This window comes from Balaenoptera borealis (assembly GCF_965194805.1).
Source record: "Balaenoptera borealis genome assembly, chromosome: 10".
Classification (NCBI taxonomy): Eukaryota; Metazoa; Chordata; class Mammalia; order Artiodactyla; family Balaenopteridae; genus Balaenoptera; species Balaenoptera borealis.
Window position 1 is genome coordinate 12,648,961 of NC_138874.1, and position 23,966 is coordinate 12,672,926.

The 23,966-nt window shown below is 45.7% G+C and overlaps 1 protein-coding gene across 7 annotated transcripts in view; it reads left to right on the forward strand.

Moving 5' to 3' along the window:
- The window catches only part of SIPA1L2 (signal induced proliferation associated 1 like 2), a 218,573-nt gene that overhangs the window by 163,931 nt on the left and 30,676 nt on the right, over positions 1-23,966 (forward strand). For all 7 annotated transcript variants that reach the window (XM_082407559.1, XM_082407558.1, XM_082407564.1 and 4 more), the window contains 5 exons: positions 13,307-13,543; positions 15,282-15,365; positions 16,826-16,926; positions 17,292-17,395; positions 19,030-19,415. In XM_082407559.1, the coding sequence (XP_082263685.1) occupies positions 13,307-13,543; positions 15,282-15,365; positions 16,826-16,926; positions 17,292-17,395; positions 19,030-19,415 (912 nt within the window). The remainder of the gene's footprint in view (positions 1-13,306; positions 13,544-15,281; positions 15,366-16,825; positions 16,927-17,291; positions 17,396-19,029; positions 19,416-23,966) is intronic.

A 23,966-nucleotide genomic window follows, 5' to 3' on the forward strand; every position in this document is an offset into this window, starting at 1 on the left:
ATATCAAGGAAGCATTAGGCCAAGGGGAGAAAGAACTCTCACTAAGAACAAGCCATCCACCTGGCCTTGGCCCCTGTTGTGCAGCAGTGTCTATAGTGGTATCGGGAGCGCGTTTTCTCTGCCTCTGTCTCAAATGCAGTTCCCTACTGGCTGGCCAAGAGCCCTGGCTTTGGAGGGATGAAGCATGCTTGGAATCGAGGCGTTAGCTGTGTGATCTTGGGTGGGTCACATGCTCTCTCTAAGCTTCCCTTAGTATCTGTAAGATGGCATTATAATATTGCCTACCTCGTACTGTGTGATGATGATTAAATAAGGTGATAATGTGTAAGGCACTTAGCACCTTCTGGCACGATCAACACCTTACTCATTTTAGTTAAAAGAAAAATAAACTAAAACTTTAGGATATTCATTTGAATTTTTTCATGCTGTAAAAGAAATCCTTACTCAAAGATAGGAAGGTGACTGTGCCCACTTTCTGATCTTCTGTAGTAACTGAGGTCACTCTTTCTACCCTGTCCATCTCCTTTGTCCATCCTCCAAACCAGCACCGTCCAGTCGCACTTTCTCTGATGACATGTTCCATATCTGTACCATCCAAACAGTGGCCACCAGCCACATGGGTAGCACACACTTGAAATGTGGCTAGTGTGACTGAGGAAAAGGAGTTTTCATTTTAACGAACGAATTAAGATTCAGTTAGCCACATCTGGCTCGTGGCTGTCATATTGGATAGAGGAGCTCTAAACCATGGTCTTTTTTAGAAAACAAACCAATGGTATACCACCTTCCTCTCTGGTTAATGTGCAAAATTTTGCAAAAGTGTGTCTCTGTTGGTTATCTTACCATTTGCCTCCTGCTTAACTTTCTATGGTCTTGTTTCCTCTATCTGCGCAGTAAGTTTACAGAATAAAAGTTAATGAGCTGAAATTCTTCTTGAGAGTAGTAGCCGCATGTCACAGGAAATACCCAAGGTGTTTCTTGTTGCCTTGGAGGATTCTGTCCCATTAAACCCATTTGCTCCCCAAGAATCCCATGAATCACTCATGGTGGTATGCGTACAAGAAAATCAGAGACAAAAATTACTTTCTTAAAAATGAGTCTTGGAAATAACAGAAAACAAATCCTTTAAACTTTGAAACTAAAATAATTTTGTGTTAGTCTTTTAAAATAAATTTTAAACCAGTTATTAGAAATTTTTCCGTAAGATAAATTTCTTTCTTCATTGGCTAGAGTTATAGGTTTGTAAATTTTGTGGTGAGAATCAAGTCTTTTCATCTGTCTTAGAGGTTGCTTACTTCTATAGAATTAGACAAAACTGTTACCATGTTCTCCCAAAATTAAAAAACAACATTTCTCTCCTATTTTTAGTTTTGGTCTCCTGTTGCTCAATAAGACATTTCTTTGAAGCTTTCAAGAGATCTGCTTAATAAAAATGTTAAAGTTATCATTATATTTGATATTTAAAACATATGATTTAGAAAAATAGAATCTCCTAAGAAATATGGAATTGTTTTTCAGCTAAAGCAAATAAACAAACAAAAACTACCATTTAAAAGTCCCACCTGTTATTTTTTTAATCCAAGGGCATGTTATCTGCTTTGGTCTGCACATAATTAATTCTTTCTTTGTTTTAAATGCAAATTCTCTTATTGAAGCTATTCAAGATATTTAGAGATTTTGCCTTTGTCTCCTCAGAGTATCCTTAACATCATTCCCTGAAGATGCAGATTTTTCTCCCGTTCAATCTGGAATAACCGTCTTCTATATTTTTAACCTTAGCCAGGATTAGAACTAGCTGATCGCCTGGTAGTAAACACTCCAGAATTGGCGTGCCTGTCACCCACATTTCCAGAAGCCAGGAAGCTTTTAAGCCTAGCATGTATCATTTGAAATGCTTTCAATTCAGCCTTCCAATTTTCTGAGAATTTGAATTTGTAAATTTGCAAACCCACATTTTTGTTAGTTTTGGATCCTGGTTCTGCCTGCGACTCTCTGAGCACCCGGATAAAAGCGCTCACTGCTGTCCGGCAGCCTCGCATCACACACAAGAAGTCATCCGTGCAGTGACAGCTGTTTGCTTTAGACTGTGGTGTTGAGTGTGAAATGTCATTTTTTTGGTTTTGTTTCGTTATTTTCAACATCTTTATTGGAGTATAATTGCTTTACAGTGTTGTGTTAGTTTCTGCTGTATAACAAAGTGAATCAGCTATATGTATACATACATCCCCATATCTCCTCCCTATTGCGTCTCCCTCCCACTCTCCCTATCCCACCCCTCTAGGTGGTCACAAAGCACCGAGCTGATCTCCCCGTGTCATGCAGCTGCTTCCCACTAGCAATCTGTCTTACATTTGGTAGTGTATATATGTCCGTGCCACTCTCTCACTTCGTCCCAGCTTACCCTTCCCCCTCCCCGTGTCCTCAAGTCCATTCTTTACATCTGTGTCTTTATTCCTGTCCTGCCCCTAGGTTCATCAGAAACTTTTTTTTTTTTAGATTCCATATATATGTGTTAGCATACGGTATTTGTTTTTCTCTTTCTGACTTACTTCACTCTGTATGACAGACTCTAGGTCCATCCACCTCACTACAAACAACTCAATTTCATTTCTTTTTATGGCTGAGTAATATTCCCTGTGTATATGTGCCACATTTTCTTTATCCATTCATCTGTCGATGGACACTTAGGTTCCTTCCATGACCTGGCTATTGTACATAGTGCTGCAATGAACATTGTGGTACATGTCTCTTTTTGAATGATGGTTTTCTCAGGGTATATGCCCAGTGGTGGGATTGCTGGTTCATATGGTAGTTCTATTTTTAGTTTTTTAAGGAACCTCCATACTGTTCTCCATAGTGGCTGTATCAATTTACATTCCCACCAACAGTGCAAGAGGGTTCCCTTTTCTCCACACCGTCTCCAGCATTTATTGTTTGTAGGTTTTTTGATGATGGCCATTCTGACTGGTGTGAGGTGATACCTCATTGTAGTTTTGATTTGCATTTCTCTAATGATTAGTGATGTTGAGCATCTTTTCATGTGTTTGTTGGCAATCTGTATATCTTCTTTGGAGAAATGTCTATTTAGGTCTTCTGCCCATTTTTGGATTGGGTCGTTTGTTTTTTTGATATTGAGCTGCATGAGCTGCTTGTATATTTTGGAGATTAATCCTTTGTCCGTTGCTTAGTTTGCAAATATTTTCTCCCACTCTGAGGGTTGTCTTTTCGTCTTGTTTATGGTTTCCTTTGCTGTGCAAAAGCCTTTAAGTTTCATTAGGTCCCATTTGTTTATTTTTGTTTTTATTTCCATTTCTCTGGGAGGTGGGTCAAAAAGGATCTTGCTGTGATTTATGTCATAGAGTGTTCTGCCTATGTTTTCCTCCAAGAGTTTTATAGTGTCTGGCCTTACATTTAGGTCTTCAATCCATTTTGAGTTTATTTTTGTGTATGGTGTTAGGAAGTGTTGTAATTTCATTCTTTTACATGTAGCTGTCCAGTTTTCCCAGCACCACTTATTGAAGAGGCTGTCTTTTCTCCATTGTATACTCTTGCCTCCTTTATCAAAGATAAGGTGACCATATGTGCGGGTTTATCTCTAGGCTTTCTATCCTGTTCCATTGATCTATTTCTGTTTTTGTGCCAGTACCATGCTGTCTTGATTACTGTAGCTTTGTAGTATAGTCTGAAGTCCGGGAGCCTGATTCTTTCATCTCCGTCTTTCTTTCTCAAGATTGTTTTGGCTTTTCAGGGTCTTTTATGTGAAACGCTGTTTTACATTTCCTCCCCACTCTAAGCAAGTTTAGCCTTCTGCATTATTAGATTTTTTAAAGAAATTGTAGAGGAGGGTGTAAAAGAAGAAATGAGCAGCACTTTGCTCATTTTGAAAATTAAAATACAAACTTTTTTAAAAATTTTTATTTTATATTGGAGTATAGTTGATTTACAATGTTGTATTAGTTTCAGGTGTACAGCAAAGTGATTCAGTTATACATATATGTATATCCATTCTTTTTCATATTCTTTTCCCATGTCGGTTATTATAGACTATTGAGTAGAGTTCCCTGTACTATACAGTGGGTCCTTGTTGATAAAGTCCAAACCTTTTAAACGAAATATCACTTAGTACCATTACTCCTACAGCAAAATATACAAAGAGATTCCTCCAGGTAAAACTACACATTTGATTTGTGGCGTGGAAAATGACCCCATCTTTCACAAATTGACTCTTAGGCCTTGTCAGGCAGGCAGCCAGAAGAAAACATTCATTTAATGGACGTGTGTATGTAATTTTTCCTTTTAAGTTGTCTTTAATATAATAGCCATAAGGACTAGCAAAATGGCCAAGTTAATGAATTACAAGATATTTCAGTCTTCGTAAACATTGTGAATAAAAGAGCGAAAAATGCTTCAATTCATTTTTTCCATTATCAGCTTTTTTTTGTCCTGCAGGATATCAGGGAGAGGTAATTCTCCTCGGAGCCCGTCTGCTCCTGTCAGCAGTGGGAGAGGCCTGTCATTTAATAGACTCACTCCTAGTTGTCCGCAGGTCAGAAGGTGTTTGCTTATGACTCAGAAGCTGCTGGATTAAATGAAGTCTTTAGCTGGGGAAGTATTTATGTGGAATCAAAAGGCACCCCGCGTTTTGAAGTCCCATTCTCAAGCCTCAGAGTGATGATAGCTCAGCTGTCCCTTGGCTTGAAAGGAAAGCAGAGCCGTATTTTATTTTCCTTGTGGAGTCCCAGAGAACACCAAGCAGGGAAGGTTCCCTTTGGGAATGCTTATTAACTGATCTCGTGCTGGGAATGGATCCGGGAGAGGCTGCGTAGAGACTGGGATTGAGTGGCCAGAAGCAGTTAGGGAATAGCACTCTTCAAATGGAAATGAGGTTTGAAAGGGAGCAAGGACATTTCCCAAGCAGACAGTCTCCATGGCAAAGATGAAGAACAGTTTTCAAGACTCTTAATTAAGCATTCCTTGGTTTTGCAAGGCAGGGCATGGCCCCAGCCCCTAGCCTTCCAAGGTGACTGACATTTTATCAGTGTCATTTTAAGGAAAGCACATCGACTTAAAAGGCTGATATAAAGGAAATAGCAACTCATCAGAGTTATGCATGAGTTCTTATACAATGTGAGTGATTTAGTAAATATGTCCAGTAAAAATGGAAATGAAATTCCATGCTGTGGTGCATCTGTTTTGTGTGATTTTTCATACTTTGTTGACATACTATCCAAGACATATTTTTCTATATAATGCAAAACAGTGGAAATTATCTCATGTTGTCATGACTTTAAACTCTTGTTCTCTGATCATTCTATAAAATTGAAGCTGTATGTTCTTGTCTTCTGTTTGGCTGCCGGTTGCCGTGACCGTTCCAACTCCCCAAAGTACGCAGAGGGGGACGTGGAAATAGAAATGGGAAGGAAAACTCAATTTTGTCAGATTAGCAGTTGATAGATAGATAGATAGATAGTGTGTTGTAATCTGGATTAAACTGAGGTTTTAGATTAGGGTTCCAATTTATGTGTATAGATAAGAAAAATCAGTTCCATCTGGTATTGTCTCATGGGCCCTCAAGTTATGAATTTTAATGTGAACTGTGAAAAAAATACGGAACTTGAGGTTCCCAAAGTAACCTGAAGCACGGTCACAATTCTGAGTCCTCTGCCCAGTCCTCCAATATAATGTTTGAATTAGCTTATCCCTCCTAGAATATAAACATGGAGTTACAGAACGAACGTTAGGTAGGTTGCCTTACGTTTACTATGCATTCATTCACTTCTTTCATTCATTCCTTCACTCTGCAGTAGTTTGTGCCAGAAGCTGCTGGGCACCAGGGCTGTTAAAAATGGAAAGGACAGGCATAATCTTTACATCCGTGGGCTCCTTTTTGTCTGTGTGGCATTCTAAAGTACAGGACTTCCCATTTATATTTTTGCTACTTAAAAATGGCTTTCTCAAACTAGAGCAAGAGCTTATATCTGGAGAATAAGTATCTCAGTGCTGAAAACACTCCCACCCTCTGCCGTCAGTCATCTACACCTTAGTGCCTCTGCTTTTTTGGCAGTTTGAGATGTTGTGACATTGACACAGTGACCAGGATGCGAAGGGGGACAGTAAAGCACGAGCTTTCTGTCCCTTAGGCAAGTAACTGTCTCATGCTTGACTAGTGACACTGCGCAGTGGTGATGGACAGCCAGTGAATATGCGCTCTCGTGGAAATGCATTCATCAGAAATCAGGCGTCACATAGCTGTTGAGTCCTCTGTTGAACTGTGAAGTATATAATGTAATAGAATGTTTTTCCTCAACAAACTTTCTAAGGAAAAAAAAAAAAAGGTAGTGGTTGGCTTCACAAAGAACTGTTTGGCCCTGTTTTAAGTCGAACGCTGTGTTAGGTACTGGGGTGCAGAGGGTGAAGACACATCCCACCCCGTGTCTGGTGAGAAGGAAAGGCCTGGAAGCTGATGAATTATTCAGTAGCAGCCAGCCTCACTTCCCGTGTAATAGACACGCACCTTTTCAATTCAAAGACCTTTATTCAAAGGGCTTGGTCAAGTGGGTTTCTGGTCTAGATGTCTCTTTTACTATCTGTAGTCTAGGTGTCTTTTTTTATCTTAAATTAAGGAAATTGGTAGAAAAGTGAATTAATATTTCATTTAGTGCCTATTTCAGATATGACACTGCCCTTACCTTTACAGTAAGTTATCTCCCTATTGGAAGCGTTTAATTTTTTTATGCAGCAGAAAGAGTTTGTGATTCGAGTGAATGAGCCCCAATTATCCCTGTCACCTTGTTGGATAATTTGGAAAGAGTCTTTTAGCTGTTAGCAGGCTATTAGCATAACAGACATTAAAATGATTAAAATATCGGTGATTACTTCAATCCCTAGGGCTATGAAGGCTCTTTGACAAAGTGCATAATATAAAAGAAGCAGGTAGTTCATTTGAGGGGATCTATCTGCCTTTGTTTCCAAAGACTCCTTCAGGTCCTAGTGGAAACAGACAGGATGTGGGCCTCATTAACTGTTCTTTGGTAGTTTCCTAAGGAGATGGGCATGTGTTTTGGAAAGAGTACCGAGCTAGGAGTCAGCTTCCCGGTTCCAGGGTGAAAGCTGTCTCACCTTTCCAAAGTCTCTGAGCCTTCTGAAAATTGGACACGTCCTTTGTACTGCCTCAGACATTTTTGTGAAATTGAAATGGTGTAGTGTAGGTGGAAACCTGTAATGTGTCATACAAGGGAAGTGTGGGTTAGAAGTAACGGATAACATCGCAATATGTTGGAAGACGTCACTAGATTAGTGGGTTCAGGTGAAGGTTCGCTGTGATGCCACCAAACAAAGTGAAACCAACAGGCAATTTCAGAGTAAATGCAAGTTGTAATTACATGATTAAGCTGTGCTATGGGTCCATGGTTTACCCACTCAACGTCCTGCTAATTTATTCAACTTTTTTTGAACAAAAAGAATACGTCTCGTTCCTTTAAACTTTCTCAGTTCTCTAGGTTTGGGGGTTTTTTTTTGTTGTTATTGTTGTTGTTACTCTTCAAAAGTATTTATCCCTATTTATTATCCCTAGGACATTTCCCCTTTCTTCGTTTTTGAAAGTCACGGGTCCTACTTTGATATAAGATGAAAGAAGAAAGTAACAGGATAATGATGCTTTGTTCTACAGGTGAATGTACACGAAGGGAATTTTACAGCTCTAAACTTTTCTGCACTTCCGATTGTTACATTAAGTTAAACTTTACAATTCTAGAATTCTATAAATATGTATTATCTAGAAAGAACTTTCAGGAAAGTGTATGGGCCTTTTGCTGTTTTATATTGACTGTCTCTATAGAAGCAAAACTTAATAGTATCCGTTTGAAACTAACTTCTTTCCTTGAAGCTGTTGCTTTGGGAAGCTTGCATACTTCGTATAATTTAATCTCGACACACCCTCTGCTGTCACTATTCCGGAGGAGAAACGTGGGTCCAAAGAGATTGTCCCATTTCTGAGCTACACATTGGCAGGTCTGGGGTTTGAGCCCAGGGCATAGACTTCTCTCTTCAGTGGAGAACAGTTTGATTGCTGTAGAGAGTTCCTGCTGGGAGTGAATAGAGAACACTCTGCAACTTGGCTGGGCTCAGACAGTGATGGTCCTGATGGTCAGGCTGCTGAGGTTGAATGGCTCCTTTAAAGAACTGAGTCCGCAACCTGGCCAGCAGTGATTCTGCTTCAAGAGCCCATTTATTGATGCTGAATGGAGGGTGCTTCTGGGAAACTGGAGGTGTCATTTGAAAGGAATGATGCCATCTTGGGGACCTTTGCTGGTGTCTCTGAAGTTGTGCGTCTGTAGCTACAGTGCTGGGCAGTGAGCGTGGGTGCCTGTTAGCTGTGAATAGAGAGGACACCACCTTTGCGCTGGCCGTGCCCAGAAGCTGGGATGTGGAAGCAGCCACAGACTAGAAACCTACAGGTGGGAAACCCTGGTCTCGGGAGCTTCCGGAAGCAGAGGAGAACACAGATGCGTGTGGATGTGAGGAAGTCACTGAGTGTCCCTCGTACAGGAATAAGCCATCCTGCGGAATCCACAATGCCAGGTTTAGAAGGACAACGGGATTGTTTGTCAGATTAAAGCAGTCAAACGTAAGATCCTCTGAGGGCTGCAACTCACGGAACCACTTGTTATTCTTACAGTTTTGTAGTGTCACATTTTTAACCGGCACGTTTTTTTATGATGTTCTTGGTCTCCAGAATGTTTTCCCTTCCAGGATAGATGACTGAGAGAGATTATTAGCTTCAGAAAAGTTACTGGCTAGACAAGCAATGTTAAAAATTACGTTTATTTTGATCCCCGAAGCTGAGTTTGTATTGATCTCTACCTAGCATGGTAATCTGCAGCGTAAGTAGATGATGTTTGTTACTGAGCAAAGAGGAAGTCGTGTAACTGCCCACGTGTTAGTGATCCCCCAGCCTTAGCTAAGTCTTTGAGTGCCTCCTTTTGGCAAGAACACTGTAAAAACGGTGCCAGAAGCTAGAAATGCCACTCACATCCATTGACTCGATTTGGTATGTTGAAAGGTGATGGAGCACATTTATCAGTGAGGTCTGGATTTCTACACGAATGCGGGAAAGCAAAAGACCTAAGTCTTTTCTTCAAAAAATGGTTCAGTTGCACACAAGATTAGCAGCTCACTTGTTCGGGAATGACTTCTTGTGCTGGGTCTTCTTTGCACCTGGTCAGTTTGGGTTTGAATTGGCCTTTACTTCCCAGAAATGTGTGCCGTGTGCCCTTCACAGAAGTGCCAGGTTGGATACTCAGATGAGCTGAGATCTTGCCTGGCGTCCTGTGCTCCGGCCCCCCAAGGGGGAGAGAGAAGTGTGCTCACGGGCAGGTGCAGTTCCTGGCCCCTGCTGCAGCGTGAGCGCCTCTGCAGACTGATTTGTAATTCTTATTCTACACCTCTTCCCATTTCCCTAAAAATTGGTTGAATTTCCATATGTCACCTTCAAGGACTTCCTCATACTTCTGGAGCAGAGCTGAGTTTGACTAGGTTTGATGATATGTTATAATTAGCAGTGTTTACTGGATGTCTTGGTCATAGAAGTAAACAAAGCAAAAATCTCTTTTGTAAGAGTAGTTACTGTAAAAGTGTCATACAGAATTAATTTTGATTTTAAAATAAAGATATTCTATAAGCTGATTTTTATTAGGGCAAAAGAATGCCCATGTTTAGTATTAAAAGATCATTTACATATGACCTTGTGCAAGAGGTTGGAAATGAAATATTCAACCCTGATTCTCTCTTCAACCTAATGCATGGCACAAGTTTTTGTCAGCGGTCTCTCAAATATTAGTCATGATTATGCATTTATATAACATTTTTTTCATCCAAGATTTAAGCTAAATTACAGCATCTTACTGAAGACTACAATCTATGAGCATGAATTAAAGACACCGTACTACCCAGCCATCTGTCTTCTCTTTTCTCATTTTCTTTTAATTTTTTTTTTTTAATTTTTTAAATAAATTTATTTGTCTTATTTTTATTTTTGGCCGCGTTGGGTCTTCGTTGCTACGTGGGGGCTACTTTTCGTTGTGGCATGTGGGCTTCTCATTGCGGTGGCTTCTCTTATTGCAGAGCACGGGCTCTAGGCACACGGGCTTCAGTAGCTGTGGCTCATGGGCTCTAGAGTGCAGGCACAGTAGTTGTGGCGCACGGGCCCAGTTGCTCCACAGCATGTGGGATCTTCCCGGACCAGGGCTCGAACCCGTGTCCCCTGCATTGGCAGGCGGATTCTTAATCACTGCACCACCAGGGAAGCCCCTCATTCTTTCTTTTCAAACCAAACCCAATCAACTGGGAACCCAAACAAACACTGGAAATGCAAGATGCCCTTTAGTCCCTAGGATTCAAGGTTCACGTGCCTTTCATTCAAAACATAACTCCGGGACCTGTCACTTTGGTTGGTCTCTGTTAGAGATTCCTTGACTTGGACGATTCAGACAGCTTCAGCCTTTGACGCACCGAAGCCTGAGGTTCACCTGAACATCCAGTGACTTGCTTACAACATTGGTTCCGGGGGATTACAAGAGTCGGTTTTCTTGATGTTTTGATGTATACTAATATCCCACCTTTATGATTTCTGATTACGTCACTGGCCATATGCCCGAGTCAGTAGTCCCAGGGGATGTGGTATCTAGTTAAATAGAAAAACACTTGGAAACAATATAAGTCCGTGCGCAAAAAATTGTAGCGTCTTGGCATTTTATTTTAAAAAATGCAATCCAATGTAAATCTCGACTTATTAAATTTGACCAGTAACTTAGCACATTCAGTAAATCAAGAGTAATTTAAACTTGCTTAGGTAAAGAGAGGTGAATTTTGCTTTGGGGGAAGGAGAGTTAAAATAAACGATAGGAAGTCAAGTTTACTGGTAAAGAGATAATCCCTGCCCCATTCTGTGTAACAGGCATACGTATCTCCCTAGGATGCTTTATTCAGTTCATTTCTTCTATTCTCAAAGGGTGGCACCACCATCCATTTGGTTTCCCAAGCCAAAAAGTAGAACATTGTTTTTGGTTTCTATCCCTTCTCTCCGTCCCAAGCTCCAAGTACTGTTGATTTGACAGGTGAGAACTTTTCACCCAGCGTTGCTGTTGAGAAGAATGGACCATTCAGTGACCCAGGCCTTTGTGTGGGCCCTGCACCAGACACTTAGGGTCTCTGCTTTAACCCAGGACTCTGAATTCCACAATAATACGTCTTGATACGGACCTTTTTTTCATTCATTCTACTAGAGACCGTCAAATCTGGTTTTACCTATCTTCTATTTCTGGAAATTTTCTTGTATTATTTCTTAATCATTTCTTCCCACTATTTTCTCTCTCTTCTCTTTCTCTGTTAGGTGGATGTTAGACTTCTGGGATTGAACTTGAATTTTCTTGCATTTGCTCTCCTGTAACGTTTTGGGAGAGTTCCTCAGTTTACCTTCCACCTGTCTTAACTGGATTTTTTATTTTGAATTTTAGCCATCCTCTTTTTAAATTTCAAAAGTTCCTTCTCTTTCTCTGAGGGTGGTGAGCCTCATGGCAGGGTGATCAGGTGGCATACACCTGCTTGTCTTTACTCTGGAGAAAGATCCCTGTTCTTTGAGGCGTGACCCTGAAGCTGGGTTTGGAGGAAGGAGGAGCAACTTGGGGTCTCGTTTCCAGTGAAGCTTTTACTTCACCTTTTGTTATCAGCTGTGCTCTTCTGGGTACCTCGTGACCTTGAGTCCCTCCTTTCAGGTTGGGATCTCGAGACCGTTGCTCCTGCCCTCTAGAGGCGGGGGTGGGTATTGCCAGACGGGGCCCAGTGCTGCCTGGACCCCAGGGTCACACTTTTCACTGCTCACTCCTTCCCTTTCCCTTCCGCTTTCTGTGGCACCTCTGTTCCTGCACCTGTTCAAGTGTGCAAGGGGATGGTCGTGTTTCTCTTTGTCTTTCCCTCTGCACACGCTCGGGTTTGCCTTTCTCTGCTCCACCATTGACGTTCTCCCATTTGCCTTCCATCTTTTTTCTTTTTTTTTTAAATTCATCATATTTATTAAAATCTAATTAACACACCATAGCATTTACCCATTTTTAGAATATTTTCAGAGTTGTGCAACCATCACCCCATTCTAATTTTAGAAAATCCTAATCATCTGAAAAAGAAACCTTGTTCTGATTTAGAGACACTCTCTATTCCCATCCCCAATCCTAGGTGACAGCTTATCTACTGTCCTTCTCTATAGATTTTCCAGTCTCGATATTGCCTTCCATCTTTATATACTGTGTCTTGGTGTCTCCAAGTTTTGTTGATGGTCCACTTTGTTTTTGTTTTTTGTTCTCTTTGTTCTTTTGTAATGATTCTGAAAAGTTTTACTCCACCATCTTGAGGATGGAAGTCTCCTGTTTAAAGAGTGATACCTTATTACCCTGATAGATTTCTTAGAGTGAATATGAGAAAGTTTTTCTGCTGACTCCGGAATGTCTAGGGAGAGGCATGGCTTCATTCATGTGGTAACTTGGGATGATTTACCTTGACACTCAAATTTGAGACTTACCAAGTCTTCCTGTGTCCTGGCCAAACAGCACCAATTGGCTTTGCAGGTCCCTTTGGTCAAGTCAGTAGTACTATGTGCACGGTGTAACTTGAGGGATGTCTGAGGTCACATTTTTCAGGCTAAAGGGTCTTACATCCCTGACTGATCATTTGAGCCCACAGGAGATGACCTTGTGAGGACCCGTGGGAGTGACCGTGTAACTAAGACCACACGTGACTTTGACAGGATGGACACTCAGGCTTTTCCCTTGACTGTGACAGCTTTTGCTAAGTTTGTTTTTCACTTTTCTCAGACTTGGTATAACATGTGACTCTGATTCCCGATGATATAACTGTACTTTCAAATATCCGTTCAGATTATATATGAGGCGTTTTTAATCGATGAAAGTTTATTTATCACCCATGTTCAATGCAGATGATTCAATGTATGCAAAGTGGTTAAAGGTATATGGCAGTCTGTCCACAAAGTTTGCAGACTACCTGGAGAGACAGAGCCTATGAATGAAACACCTGACAGGTGTATCTGTCGGCTAATCAGAGCCACAGGCGTGAGACTGGCTCCTCCTGACCCGTGCTGGGGGATGAACAGACAAGGTCACCGTCGCCAGGGCTGCTCCTGAGGGTGATGGCTCTCGTCGCTGTCTGTGCGCCCCCAGAAGCACGTGTGCAGTTGCGAGTGACGGTGCTGAGGGCTCAGCACTGGGCACCCCCCGACCATCTCTTCTTGGCTCCACAGAGGGTGTTCGGAGCTCTGCCGGATCCCCATGGTGGAGTACAAGCTCGACAGCGAGGGCACCCCCTGTGAGTACAAGACCCCCTTCCGGAGGAACACCACGTGGCACCGAGTGCCCACGCCCGGCCTGCAGCCCCTGCCCAGGGCCTCCCCGGTGCCCGGCACGCCTGACAGGCTGCAGTGCCAGCCGCTGCTCCCACGCAGCACCTCCTTTGACCGGAAGCTGCCCGACGGCACCAGGTAAGGCTGGTACCGTTTGCTCAAGGGCAGCCCTTGGGAAGCTCTTGCAGCTAGAACTTCAGAGGGTCAGGGGGACTTTTTTGTGGCTTAATCATTTCTGAGTTAGCTTGTTCTGACCAAGTGGGCAGGAAGGGTGGCCAGGCGGGCCCCAGATGCTGGGGTGCTTGGGGTCCTGGCCCAGCGATGATGCTGATGGCATTTAGGTCCTCCCCACTGACGCTGCCCCCCAGGGCCACGGCCATCCCTCTCCACCGCGATCCTCCTATCAACTCGCTCTCCAAACCATCTCGGGAAAGATATCCGAGAAACCATTTTGCAGGAGCCTCTAGATAAATCTGAAGGGTATGAGTATAAAGAAAACAAAGCTGCAAAATCAGTGATGAAATCCCATCACTCTCGTGGGCGTAGTATTTTCAGAGGTCCTAGGATCATTAGCATCTCTTTGTTTTTCTCTCCCATTTTAAGCAAAGGGAGTTGAGTTTTAAATTAAGTTTTTCCCTGAGAGAATGCACTCGTTTAAAAGTTAAATCCAACAGCATTAGAAGCTGGTGAGAATTTCGGGGGTTACGTAATTCACAAAGGTAGTTTTAAGTGAACGACGTAGTAAATTTGTTTTGTTGTGGTTGTTGATTCCTGCTCCTTTTGTTTTAACTTTCGCATAACTTACGGGCCATGGAGACACCATGAGTTTCCTCCAAATGTCTTGTCAGGCTCTCGTCTAATAGAGCGTATGCTGTAAGCAGACGCTGGGCCAGGCTGTTTGCTTGACGAGTCATCACCTTGGCCTGTTACTCGGCCTCTCCCAGTCTCCAGTTTCCTCGTCTGAAAAATCAATTTAGCAATAATAGAGACCTCCACGGGGCATTAGGAAAATTGAGTCAACCAAGAGAGGTATACTGCTTAGAACCATTCCTGGCACATAGGAAGCCTATATAGGTATTAATAATCATTGCTAAGATGAAAACATGTGGTCTTCCTCTGCTTCCTCCATTCTACGAACGAGTGCAGGAACGGTGTTACTTTAACTTGACACTAAGTCATCTGGGCTCTCGCTCTCCCTTCTCAAAGGTCTGCTGAGTTGATAAACTTCCCATATTCAGAGAAATGCACATAGTACATAGCCCAGGTGGAAAGGGTGACATCTGGAAGGGAAGGGGTCTGCAGAACGTCCCTTATTAACATAGAATTTAGTAAATTATAAGGAAGAGTTCTAATAGCAACAGGGAAAGTTGGCGAGCACATCTTCATCAAGTGAATTCTCATGAGTATCATTCATTTTTGTGTGTCTGAAATAAATAGGATGGCATTCAATCAATGTGTGGAAATAAATGGCTTTGCCAAATTTAGGGTTTTCTCTCTGTATGGATTTTAAATATAGAACCACAACGTGCCTTGCATTAAGTTTCACAGACCAAGTAGTAGTGATGTTTTCATAATTCTGTGTTCTTGGGGGATCCGCATGTTTCACTGGCGTCATTAGCTGTGCTTTAAATCTTTAGATGGCGAAGCCTTGTTTCTGCCACATCTCTTTCTTATAATAAATTACCAACCGTAAACCACCTGAAATCTCATGGCATCACCAGTTCTTAGTTTATTTGTCCACGATTGCGATGCCTGTTTCTCCTTTTCTTCATCACTGAAAAATGAATTCATTTGTAAAACAAAACAAGCCAGGTCAGGATGTTGGCAGCCCGCAGACCCCTCAGGGCCCGGTTACTGATTCTAGTCAACCTTTCAGAAGTTCACCCAGCAACCAGTCCTCCTCCAGCGATCCTGGACCCGGCGGGAGCGGACCCTGGAGACCGCAAGTTGGATACGACGGGTACCGCTCATTTTCACCTTTCTGCGGGCCCCTTGGGGGGGACTTGTTTGCGGGGCGCATTCAGAAGCGCTTACTGTGCACGAGGCCACTGGGGGACCGAGAAATGAGGACAGGCCTTTGATAGGACGAGTGTATCCAGGCTGGATAGCTGATCATTTCTATGGAGGTGGCACTCATTTGCCTGTATTCTGAGCTTCTCTGATTTTTTTTTTTTTTTTTTTTTTTTAAGTAAGGGAGAGTCTTTCTGAACGTGTGAAAATTAAGGATTTGGAGACCCTGTGGGCGATGGCCCTTGGGAGTTTCCCTTCACTTGAACTGCTGACGAGGAATAAATTCACAGCCTCTCTTGAAAGTGTTTTCTCTCCCAAACCCAGCCCAGAATCAGAGAAGGCAGATTTAGCAGGTCCCTTGTAGTGTGTGAGCAGCATCTAGGACCCTGAGGGCGCCTGTGAACAGGGCACAGAATTGACTGATACAGTCACTGGTACAGGGGAGACAGCAGGGGCGGGTGTGCTTTCCCGTGGAGATGCGGGCCTGGCTCACGGCAGCAGTGTTTCTGTGTGCTGCTGGGACCCAGTGTTGTCTCTGCTGCTCAGAGTTGCTGGCTGCACTGATTAGACAAGAGAATCGCCAGGTCAGCCGGGGAGGCTTTCACCGCACCAGAGAACCTTCTATTACTGTTCTCGCACATGCCCAGGGATACGTCTCTCCCCGGCACGCTCCTTCCTTCTGGTTTGGGCTGAGAAGTAGAGCTTTGCAGTCCGAGTTGCATGCATTCCCTACCGTAGATCCTAGAGGGGGTTCTTAAAAGTGGTACTTCAAGAAATGTTTCTCCGTTGAGTTGCATTTTTAAAGTAGAGGGGAGTCTTTTCTGTCAATGGAAAGACCACGTCTGGCTTTTTCTGCAAACCAGGGTCTGTAACTGGGATTCTGTAAGTAAGTGCCCCTTTGTGACGTGAATAAGTTTAATGCAGTTTCTTTTGGAAGAGTGAATTGTCCTATTTGGGGGTTTTCATAAAACAAAGTCTACCTGGATGTAGTCTAGCGCCAATCAACCTGATTTTCTTTTTCCTTAAAAACTTTGATATAAAAAAGCATCAGAGCACAAGAGAAACAGTGACAGCAAAAGCAGTGAGCCCATCCTCAGCCCATCAGGGACGAGCCGTCTGACCCCAGACAGTCCTTCCGTCCCCTGGCGTCGGCCACCTCCTTTATCTGTAAACAGTGTCATGCAAGTGCCTCTATGGACCCAGTGGTGAAACGAGAGCCCCCAGTTCCGGATGCTCTAAGTCTCTCAGGCAGGGCTGGGCTGGCAGACACTGCATTTCCATCTGCCAGATGGAAATGCCAGCCTCTGTTTAGGGGTCCCTGGGATTGCCCCTCGGGGAGCCAGCACACACACGGGACAGTGGGGGGATGATGGGGGGGGCGAGGCGGGCTCAGCTCTGTGTTCTTTCCAGGTGCCAGTCTCCCCTGCTGCTTGAGCACCAAGGCTCCGGCCCTTTGGAATGTGAAGGGGCCAGGGAGCGGGAGGACGCCATGGAAGGAAGCAGACACCCCGGTAACAAGGACCCCTGCCCCGAGGCGCCCCTCCCTCCTGCCCCCTCCCTCCCCCATCACTCGTTCGTTCACCCGTGCACGTCCGGTCAGCTGCATCCTGCCCTGTGCGAGTTGGCCGCTGGACCTCGCGACGTCGTCCGGGACGTGGTCACGGCGGGTGGTGACTGTGGCGCCTGGGGAATGGACCGTGAGCGTGGTGGGCAGTTCTGCCTGCTCCAGGGGTGTCTCCATCGGCAGGACCGGCAGAAGGTCCTGGAACCGCAGTCCTCTTCGCGGTCACTGAACCCTTTGTTCGGCTCCTGCGTTTCTTCGCTCCTTCGTTAACACTAGACATGAAATGTTAAGTCTTCTCTCTCTTTGTGACAGAAGCCAAATGGCCCGGCCCGCCTTCCAAAGTCCTGAGCTCCTATAAAGAAAGAGGCCTGCAGAACAATGGAGGCTGCAAGGATCCCCCCAATAAGCTTTCTCACGTGAGTCCTTTGCTGCGTCAGCCCTTCTGACCATCTCAGCACACGCGATTTATCACCACTGCTGCCAGGGCCTCTCAGTGGTATCATTTACCTCACAAGGCTCTTGGGTGGAGGGGAAAAAAAAAAGCTAAATGAAAAGTTAAGGGTTTTGGTTTTTTTTTTTTTCCTCCTTGATTTATAAAGAACCACGAAGAAAGGTCATACCGTAAATTATTGGCAGAGACAAGACTGTAGCCTCAGCCTTTGATCCTTGGTATTTTTAATCTGTTAGCTCTTACCCACTTGTGGGCACAGCACAGAAGCGGAACCTGTGAAGCGGGGTGTGTGGTGGGCGACACTCTGCCTGGGGCTCAGTGGACAGCTGCAGATGGTACACAGTCATACCAGCCCCAGGCAGCCGGTGTTCCCACAGTGCCCGCGTGGTTTTGTTTACCTTCCGCAAAAATGAAAAAGTGGGCCATGTCGGTGACTGTAGCTCAATGAAATAAAACTTCCAGTTAAACGTGAAAACAGGAACTGTAGTTGTTGCCAAATGAAGCCAACCTTATAAAAATAGCTGGTTTTTCGGAATCTGTGGGCGTTTGATCAGGCCTTGACCTGAGCTGTTCCTTTCCTCCTCCTCCGCGCGTCACTGGCCAGCTGTAGAGCCAGCCGAGTGTTACCTGCGAACATGTGGCCTCCGTCTCTCAGCTGTATCCCCACCTCGTCTCGAGCCAGCCTCATGGAGCCAATCAGTGCCACCTGCACGGAGATCCATGTGTGATAGCAAAGGGCAAGGGGAGTTGCTTAAGGATGTGATAGGAAGGAGGGAAAGGCCAAACCACTTGAAAAGAGATCGGGGCTTGGCTGGGTCTCACGACTCCACAGCCTTTTGCTGACGATTTGGGCCTCGTTAGTTTTCCCAGCCTGAGGAGAGGGGCCGTGTCTGTGCCAGGACATCCTCAGACGGGGACATTTGCCCTGTTCTCTTGGCTTCGTCTTCCAGGGACCTCAGAGCACTCCCGAGAGCCCCCCATCTCATCAGCCCCCCGGGGCTGCCCTGACCTGGGCTCTGGGGCATCTGGCTCGCGCTTACACTGTGCTTCTGCACGTGAGCTGGTTGGGTCCACGCAGCGATCGCTGGGCTTAGAGTAATAAGCCCAGGGAGGGATCGAGTGGCTGTCCAAAGCCCCGTCGCTGTGATTCACACCTGGGTCTTCAGCCCCAAACGCAGGGCTGGCCCTGTCATTCATCGTAGGAGCAACTTCTGGAGGAAAGGCTGCTCTCCTCCTTTTATTGATTCCCCACGTGCTTTCTCAGCTTCTGTAACCTTCGTTGATTACTTTCTGTTTAGTGACACCCTGGCAATACTTTCACGTTTCATGCACAAGTAATTGAACAGAGACTTGAAAAGATACCCATTTAGGTTAAGATGAATGATGGGAGGAATTATGACTCAGGGGGACTTTTGCATGAAACCAGGGTATTTTTTAAAAGGAAGTTCTTTCCTTGCCTCGCGCTGACAAGCGAGCAGAAGGGGTTCGGGTGAAATCGTCTGGTTTGTGGCTTCCTGAGTCTGGGGGGGAATGACCTCTTCGTGAAGAAGCAAAGCGCAGGATTTGTTGGAAGCCTTCCCGTTTCTCTTTCTTCTCAAGGTCGGAGAGAAAAGCTGCCCCAGCCATTCCAGCAGCAACACGCTCTCCAGCGACACCTCTGGCAACAGCGACGACAAGCACTTTGGGTCCGGGGACCTGATGGACCCCGAGTTGCCGGGGCTGACGTACGTCAAGGGCGCCTCCACGGACAGTGGCATCGACACGGCCCCGTGCATGCCCGCCGCGGTCCTCGGCCCCGTGCACCTGGCGGGCAGCAGGTCCCTGGTCCACGGGCAGGCGGACCAGTGGGCTGACTCGGACATCCCGGGGCCCGACGACGAGCAGGCCAAGATGTACGCGGTCCACGGCTACGCGCCCGGCATCTCCGCCAGCCACGCTGCCGACGGCAGCCTGGGCGACCTCAGCGAGATCTCCTCCCACTCCAGGTAAGTCCCCGCGCTGCCAGCGGCGCCTGCCCCGGGCACCCTGGGCGCCGTCGCCTGCGCTGGGGCGGGAGAGGGGCCCGAAGTAGGACCAGCAGGTGCCTGAGGTCATTGTCACCCGTGTGCCACGCGGCCTGACTTCAGAGGAAACTTCGCTTGCTTCCAGAGTCTCCTTTGAAATGTGCACACGCATACGTTTGTGATTCTATCTTCCTTTCTCTTGAAAGTTGAGAGAAGACTAAACAGAGATGCTCATGGCACTCAGCAGACCACTCATCTCTCTCTCTCAGTTCAATTCGTTGTCCCTGATTGTCAGGAGATGGCAGGCTGGCCAGCGCTCAGGTGATAGTAGACAGTGACGGGGGGCGGGAGGTGGCCTCTCGTCGTCCCTCTGAAGGCCCGTGCCCCGCTCTCCCCTGGTCCGCGGGCCCCCTCTCACGAGTGTGTACCAGTGGAAGTATGTTCGCATTGACAGTCCGATTTTTAAAAACAAGACTAGCTAAGTTTAAAGGAATTGTATTCTGACTACAGATGTGCAGTATATAGTTATGAGTAGTTTTAAACTCCTATTTGACATATGTCTGTACAGTGACCTTAAAACTCATAATTGGTGATTCCTCCCTTCAAAGACCAGGCAAAGAAACGCTTTCATTCAGGTTTGGCCGTGCGTAGAATTTACTGCACACTGACGGCCGCTCTCCTTTTCCTTCCTGTCTCCAAGGCCTTCGCTACCTTCAGCTCTGAGTTACTGTCTGACTTTTCCCCAGAACTCTTCTAGCTGCTGGAGGGCAGTCAGGTGAACACTGATGGGAACCATCCTTCCAGGTACCTGAGGCCGTGGCGGGAGAACTTCTCCAGCGATGGTGCTTGAGGCTGGCCGTGGGGTTCCCAGCGCCAGCCTCTGTGCTCCTCGGCCCCCTTCACCCAGGCCGAGCCCGCTGCCCTCTGACCTTCTCCCCGTCCTCATGCGGCCGCTGCTGAGCCGGGAGGGACGAACCGACGGGCAGAAGGGAGAGTAGCTGTGACCACAGAGCAGACACGTGAATCACTTCGGCTTTCCTCTCAGTCGAGGCCGAGACCTCAACAGCGGTGCTGTTATTTTCATGAGGGATGTCATGTGATGTCTGATCTTGTTTGAAAAAAAGTTTTCAACTTCTAAGGCCCAGAAAATTAACGTAAATTAATTTTTTTTACACAAATCTAAAACACGAGGGTGCCTGCACACACATGCTCACCGCCGCCTTTCTGCTCTCCTTTTCCTGGCGCTAACGTCGTCATCTATGTCTTACATTTACATCATTTGTGTCATTCAAGGGCATTTATGTGACAGGTTAAAGAAAGCTGCACACGAATTAGCTCACACAGCGAAGGTAGTATTTTGGCTTATGTAACCCCACAGGCCAGAACTCTGAAGGTTCTGCTTGACACAGCAGCTCACGTGATGTCACCTGAGACCAGGTCCCCCCGGTCCGTGGGCTCGGCAGGACTGCCCTGACATCTCAGCAGTGAGAATGGCTGTGTCACCTGCTGTGTCACCTGCAGGCCTCCCGTGCTCGTGCTCCCCTGTCACAGCAAGAAAGTGCGGATCTTTTCAAGTTTCTGCAGACATCCCCCCCCCGCCCTGCCACCAGGGTCTCTTCACGTGTTCTTGGCTTTAATCACTGTGCTTTGGGGGCCTGGTGGGTCAGTCCTGCCAAACCACGCAGCTGGAGACTGGGGAAGAGAGCCACTTCCCCAGAAGAAAATCAGAGGATTGTGTCCCTGGGAAATGGGGGAGCAAATGCAGACAGGGCCTCCTGAGCGCCCGCCGTAGGCTCTGTCTTCTTCCCCTGGGCAGATGGAGTGCAGGATATGGAGACTGTTTTCAAAGTAGAGATTCCTATTACTTTTGACCAGTTCTCTGTAATAATTGGACTTTAAATAGGTTTAGTACTAACTAAAATAACAGTTAAGTGTTATCAGTGGCTTTGGTTACCTGAATTATTCCTATCTTACTTTCAGAGACAGTTTTTAATCGGCCAGGCTGTCAAAACCATCTTGGGATTTTATAATCTTCTGGTGTCTTGTTCAAAGTGTAGAAGATTTTGTAAAATGGCTGATTTCCTGATACCTTGTTAGAGAGATGTAATTGGCATCACAAACAGAATTTTGTATTACCGTTGAGGAAAATTTCAGTGGAAACCGCTTTCAGAGCACCTTCTTTTATGAATAGAGTCAGGATATTTATAGGGATTTGAAGTCAATTTTCTGGAACACCTTAAGCATTCATTAATGTAATGGGTCAGACTCGTAGAAAGCACAGGAAACTGCTAGATTGCATTTCTGGTCGATGTTCCTTCTTTCCACCCCTTCACACTGGACGTGTGCACAGTGGTTGTAGAAGGGCCGTGTGCTGAGTGAGGGGCTCCTTTCCCATCCAGGTGCCTTTTTCTTGCCCTTCTTAGTTGACAGTGACTTTAAAGCCACATTTCAACTCCACTTGCAGGCTTTTGCTCACGTGGAATTCATCATTAAATTAACTCTTTTGAACACTTCCTCCTGTCTGTCCCCTGACCCATATGGGAGAGCTAGAGAAAATAAGATTTCAAATATTCTAAAGTCGTTTTTTTTTTTAATTTTAAAATATTTAAGTATTTTTAAGTGTTATCTATTAATAGCTTACATTTAAAATAAGACTTGAAATGTCAGTGTGTTGAGGTAAAAGGAACTTTGCTCATTAGTGCACAAGGGACCCGCCTACCGCAGTGGTGCTGAGACTCTGCAGATCCTGAAATGCCAGGACCCAGACTGGGACACACATGCCCTGTGATGATGAGTACCGTCGGCCTTTGGGTGTGTGGTCAGCTCGGAGCTGAGGCCCACTGCCCAGGATCTCGGTTGTGACAGGAGAGCAGGAGAGACTCTTAGGGGCCGGCATCAGCACCAAGCATCCTGGCTGGTCACCCCTCCACCCCACGCACTCGTGTATCCCACCATGTTTTAGCTGCTTCTCAGCGCTCAGACCTGGTTGACATGGTTTGAGCTCACTGTGTACCTCACCCCAGGCTGCTGTCTCCTCTCATCTGGAGAGCCTGGGCCTCTCTCCTTCACTTTGTAGCCACAGCACTTAGTACATACAGGTCCTTGAACTTGACAAGCATTGGAATGTTTGTTGAGTGAAGGAGGGAAGTCTAAGAAGACTGTTGATAAATGCTTGTTGATTGAGTTGGTAACCCAGTGCCTTGGGGAGCCTAAGGAAATAGGAGGCACAAGCCGGCCGACTGTTCGCAGATCCCAGACCATCTATGGCACGTTCTTAATACTCTGATTCTGGTTTTTCACCACCAGCATCACTACCATCCCCACCAGCTCCGCCACACACGCTCACGCTCCTGACAGCCATCCAGGACTAAGCCAGCGTCAATTATGTGTGTGGTGTGATTCCGGGATTGCACTGAGGACTGGGAAGGGGGACTTAGGACTCCTGAAGACAAGCCGCACTGGTGTGAGGGGAGGACGGGGGTGGAGGGAGGGGTGTGCAGGAATCACCACCCATTAAGCAGCACAAGCACATGCCTAGCCAGCTCTCCTGCTACTCCAGGCTTTTAATTCAGCAAACCCATTTTGGTTGGTTGGTTTTTTTTTTTTTCTCCTACGAGGGCAGGGCACTTAGATAAGAGCTCAGAATACAAAGCAGTATTCATAGGAGCCTAACCAAGCTTTTGCAAAGTGAAACACATCAACTGCCAAAAAACCAAAACAAAAAATCCCGTGTTCTGGCTTCTCCTGTAAGTGGCTCATGTGATTATCTGTTGTTTACACTTATTCATGTCATCATACTGTTTACTCTTGGTAAAGGATTGGGAGCTGGCAGTGAGACTCTAAAATAAGAACGTGAGTCTAGAAGGAAAGGATTCATGAAAACCTTATTGCCCACGTTCTCGAATGTTGATCTGCTTCAGAGGAAACCTTTATAACAACGTTACTGCCGCTAAACACGGGTTTTTGCCACGTTGCCGGTCAAATGGATTCGATACATTTGTTCTTAGAGTTTAACTTTAAAATATTTTACTATTGGGGTCAAAGACGTTTTTAATCAAGCCTGAATGAGGAACCTGGAAAAGCACACCGGGCTTGTGACCGTTGCCCCAGGTGCTGGCTAACACTGCGCTCTCGTCGTAAGAGGCTCGCATTTTTTGCCAGTCTGGTGAGCGTGCCCTGATATCCTGCAGTGGTTTGCACTGGCGTTTCCCTGGGGATGGCGGAGGTTGAGCCCTTCCTCTTACGTTTATTCGCCGTTTGAGTTTCTTTTCTTTTGAGGCATCACTGTGGTGCCCATTTTTCTATTAGATTTCCCCTGACTGTGCTTTGAACATCCTTCCGGCCACAGGCGTACAGCTTGGCACGTGAACACCCTTGGCCTGTGGGAAGCAGGGCGTTCCAAAGGCACGTGGCAGAGAGGCGGCCACGTCTGCCCCCCTCTGCCCGATTTTGCTCACAGAGAAGGACAGGAGTCGTGCGTGATGGCTCTGAGTTTGGCAACGTGCCCGCCCCGCTGAGATCTGATTGTATCGC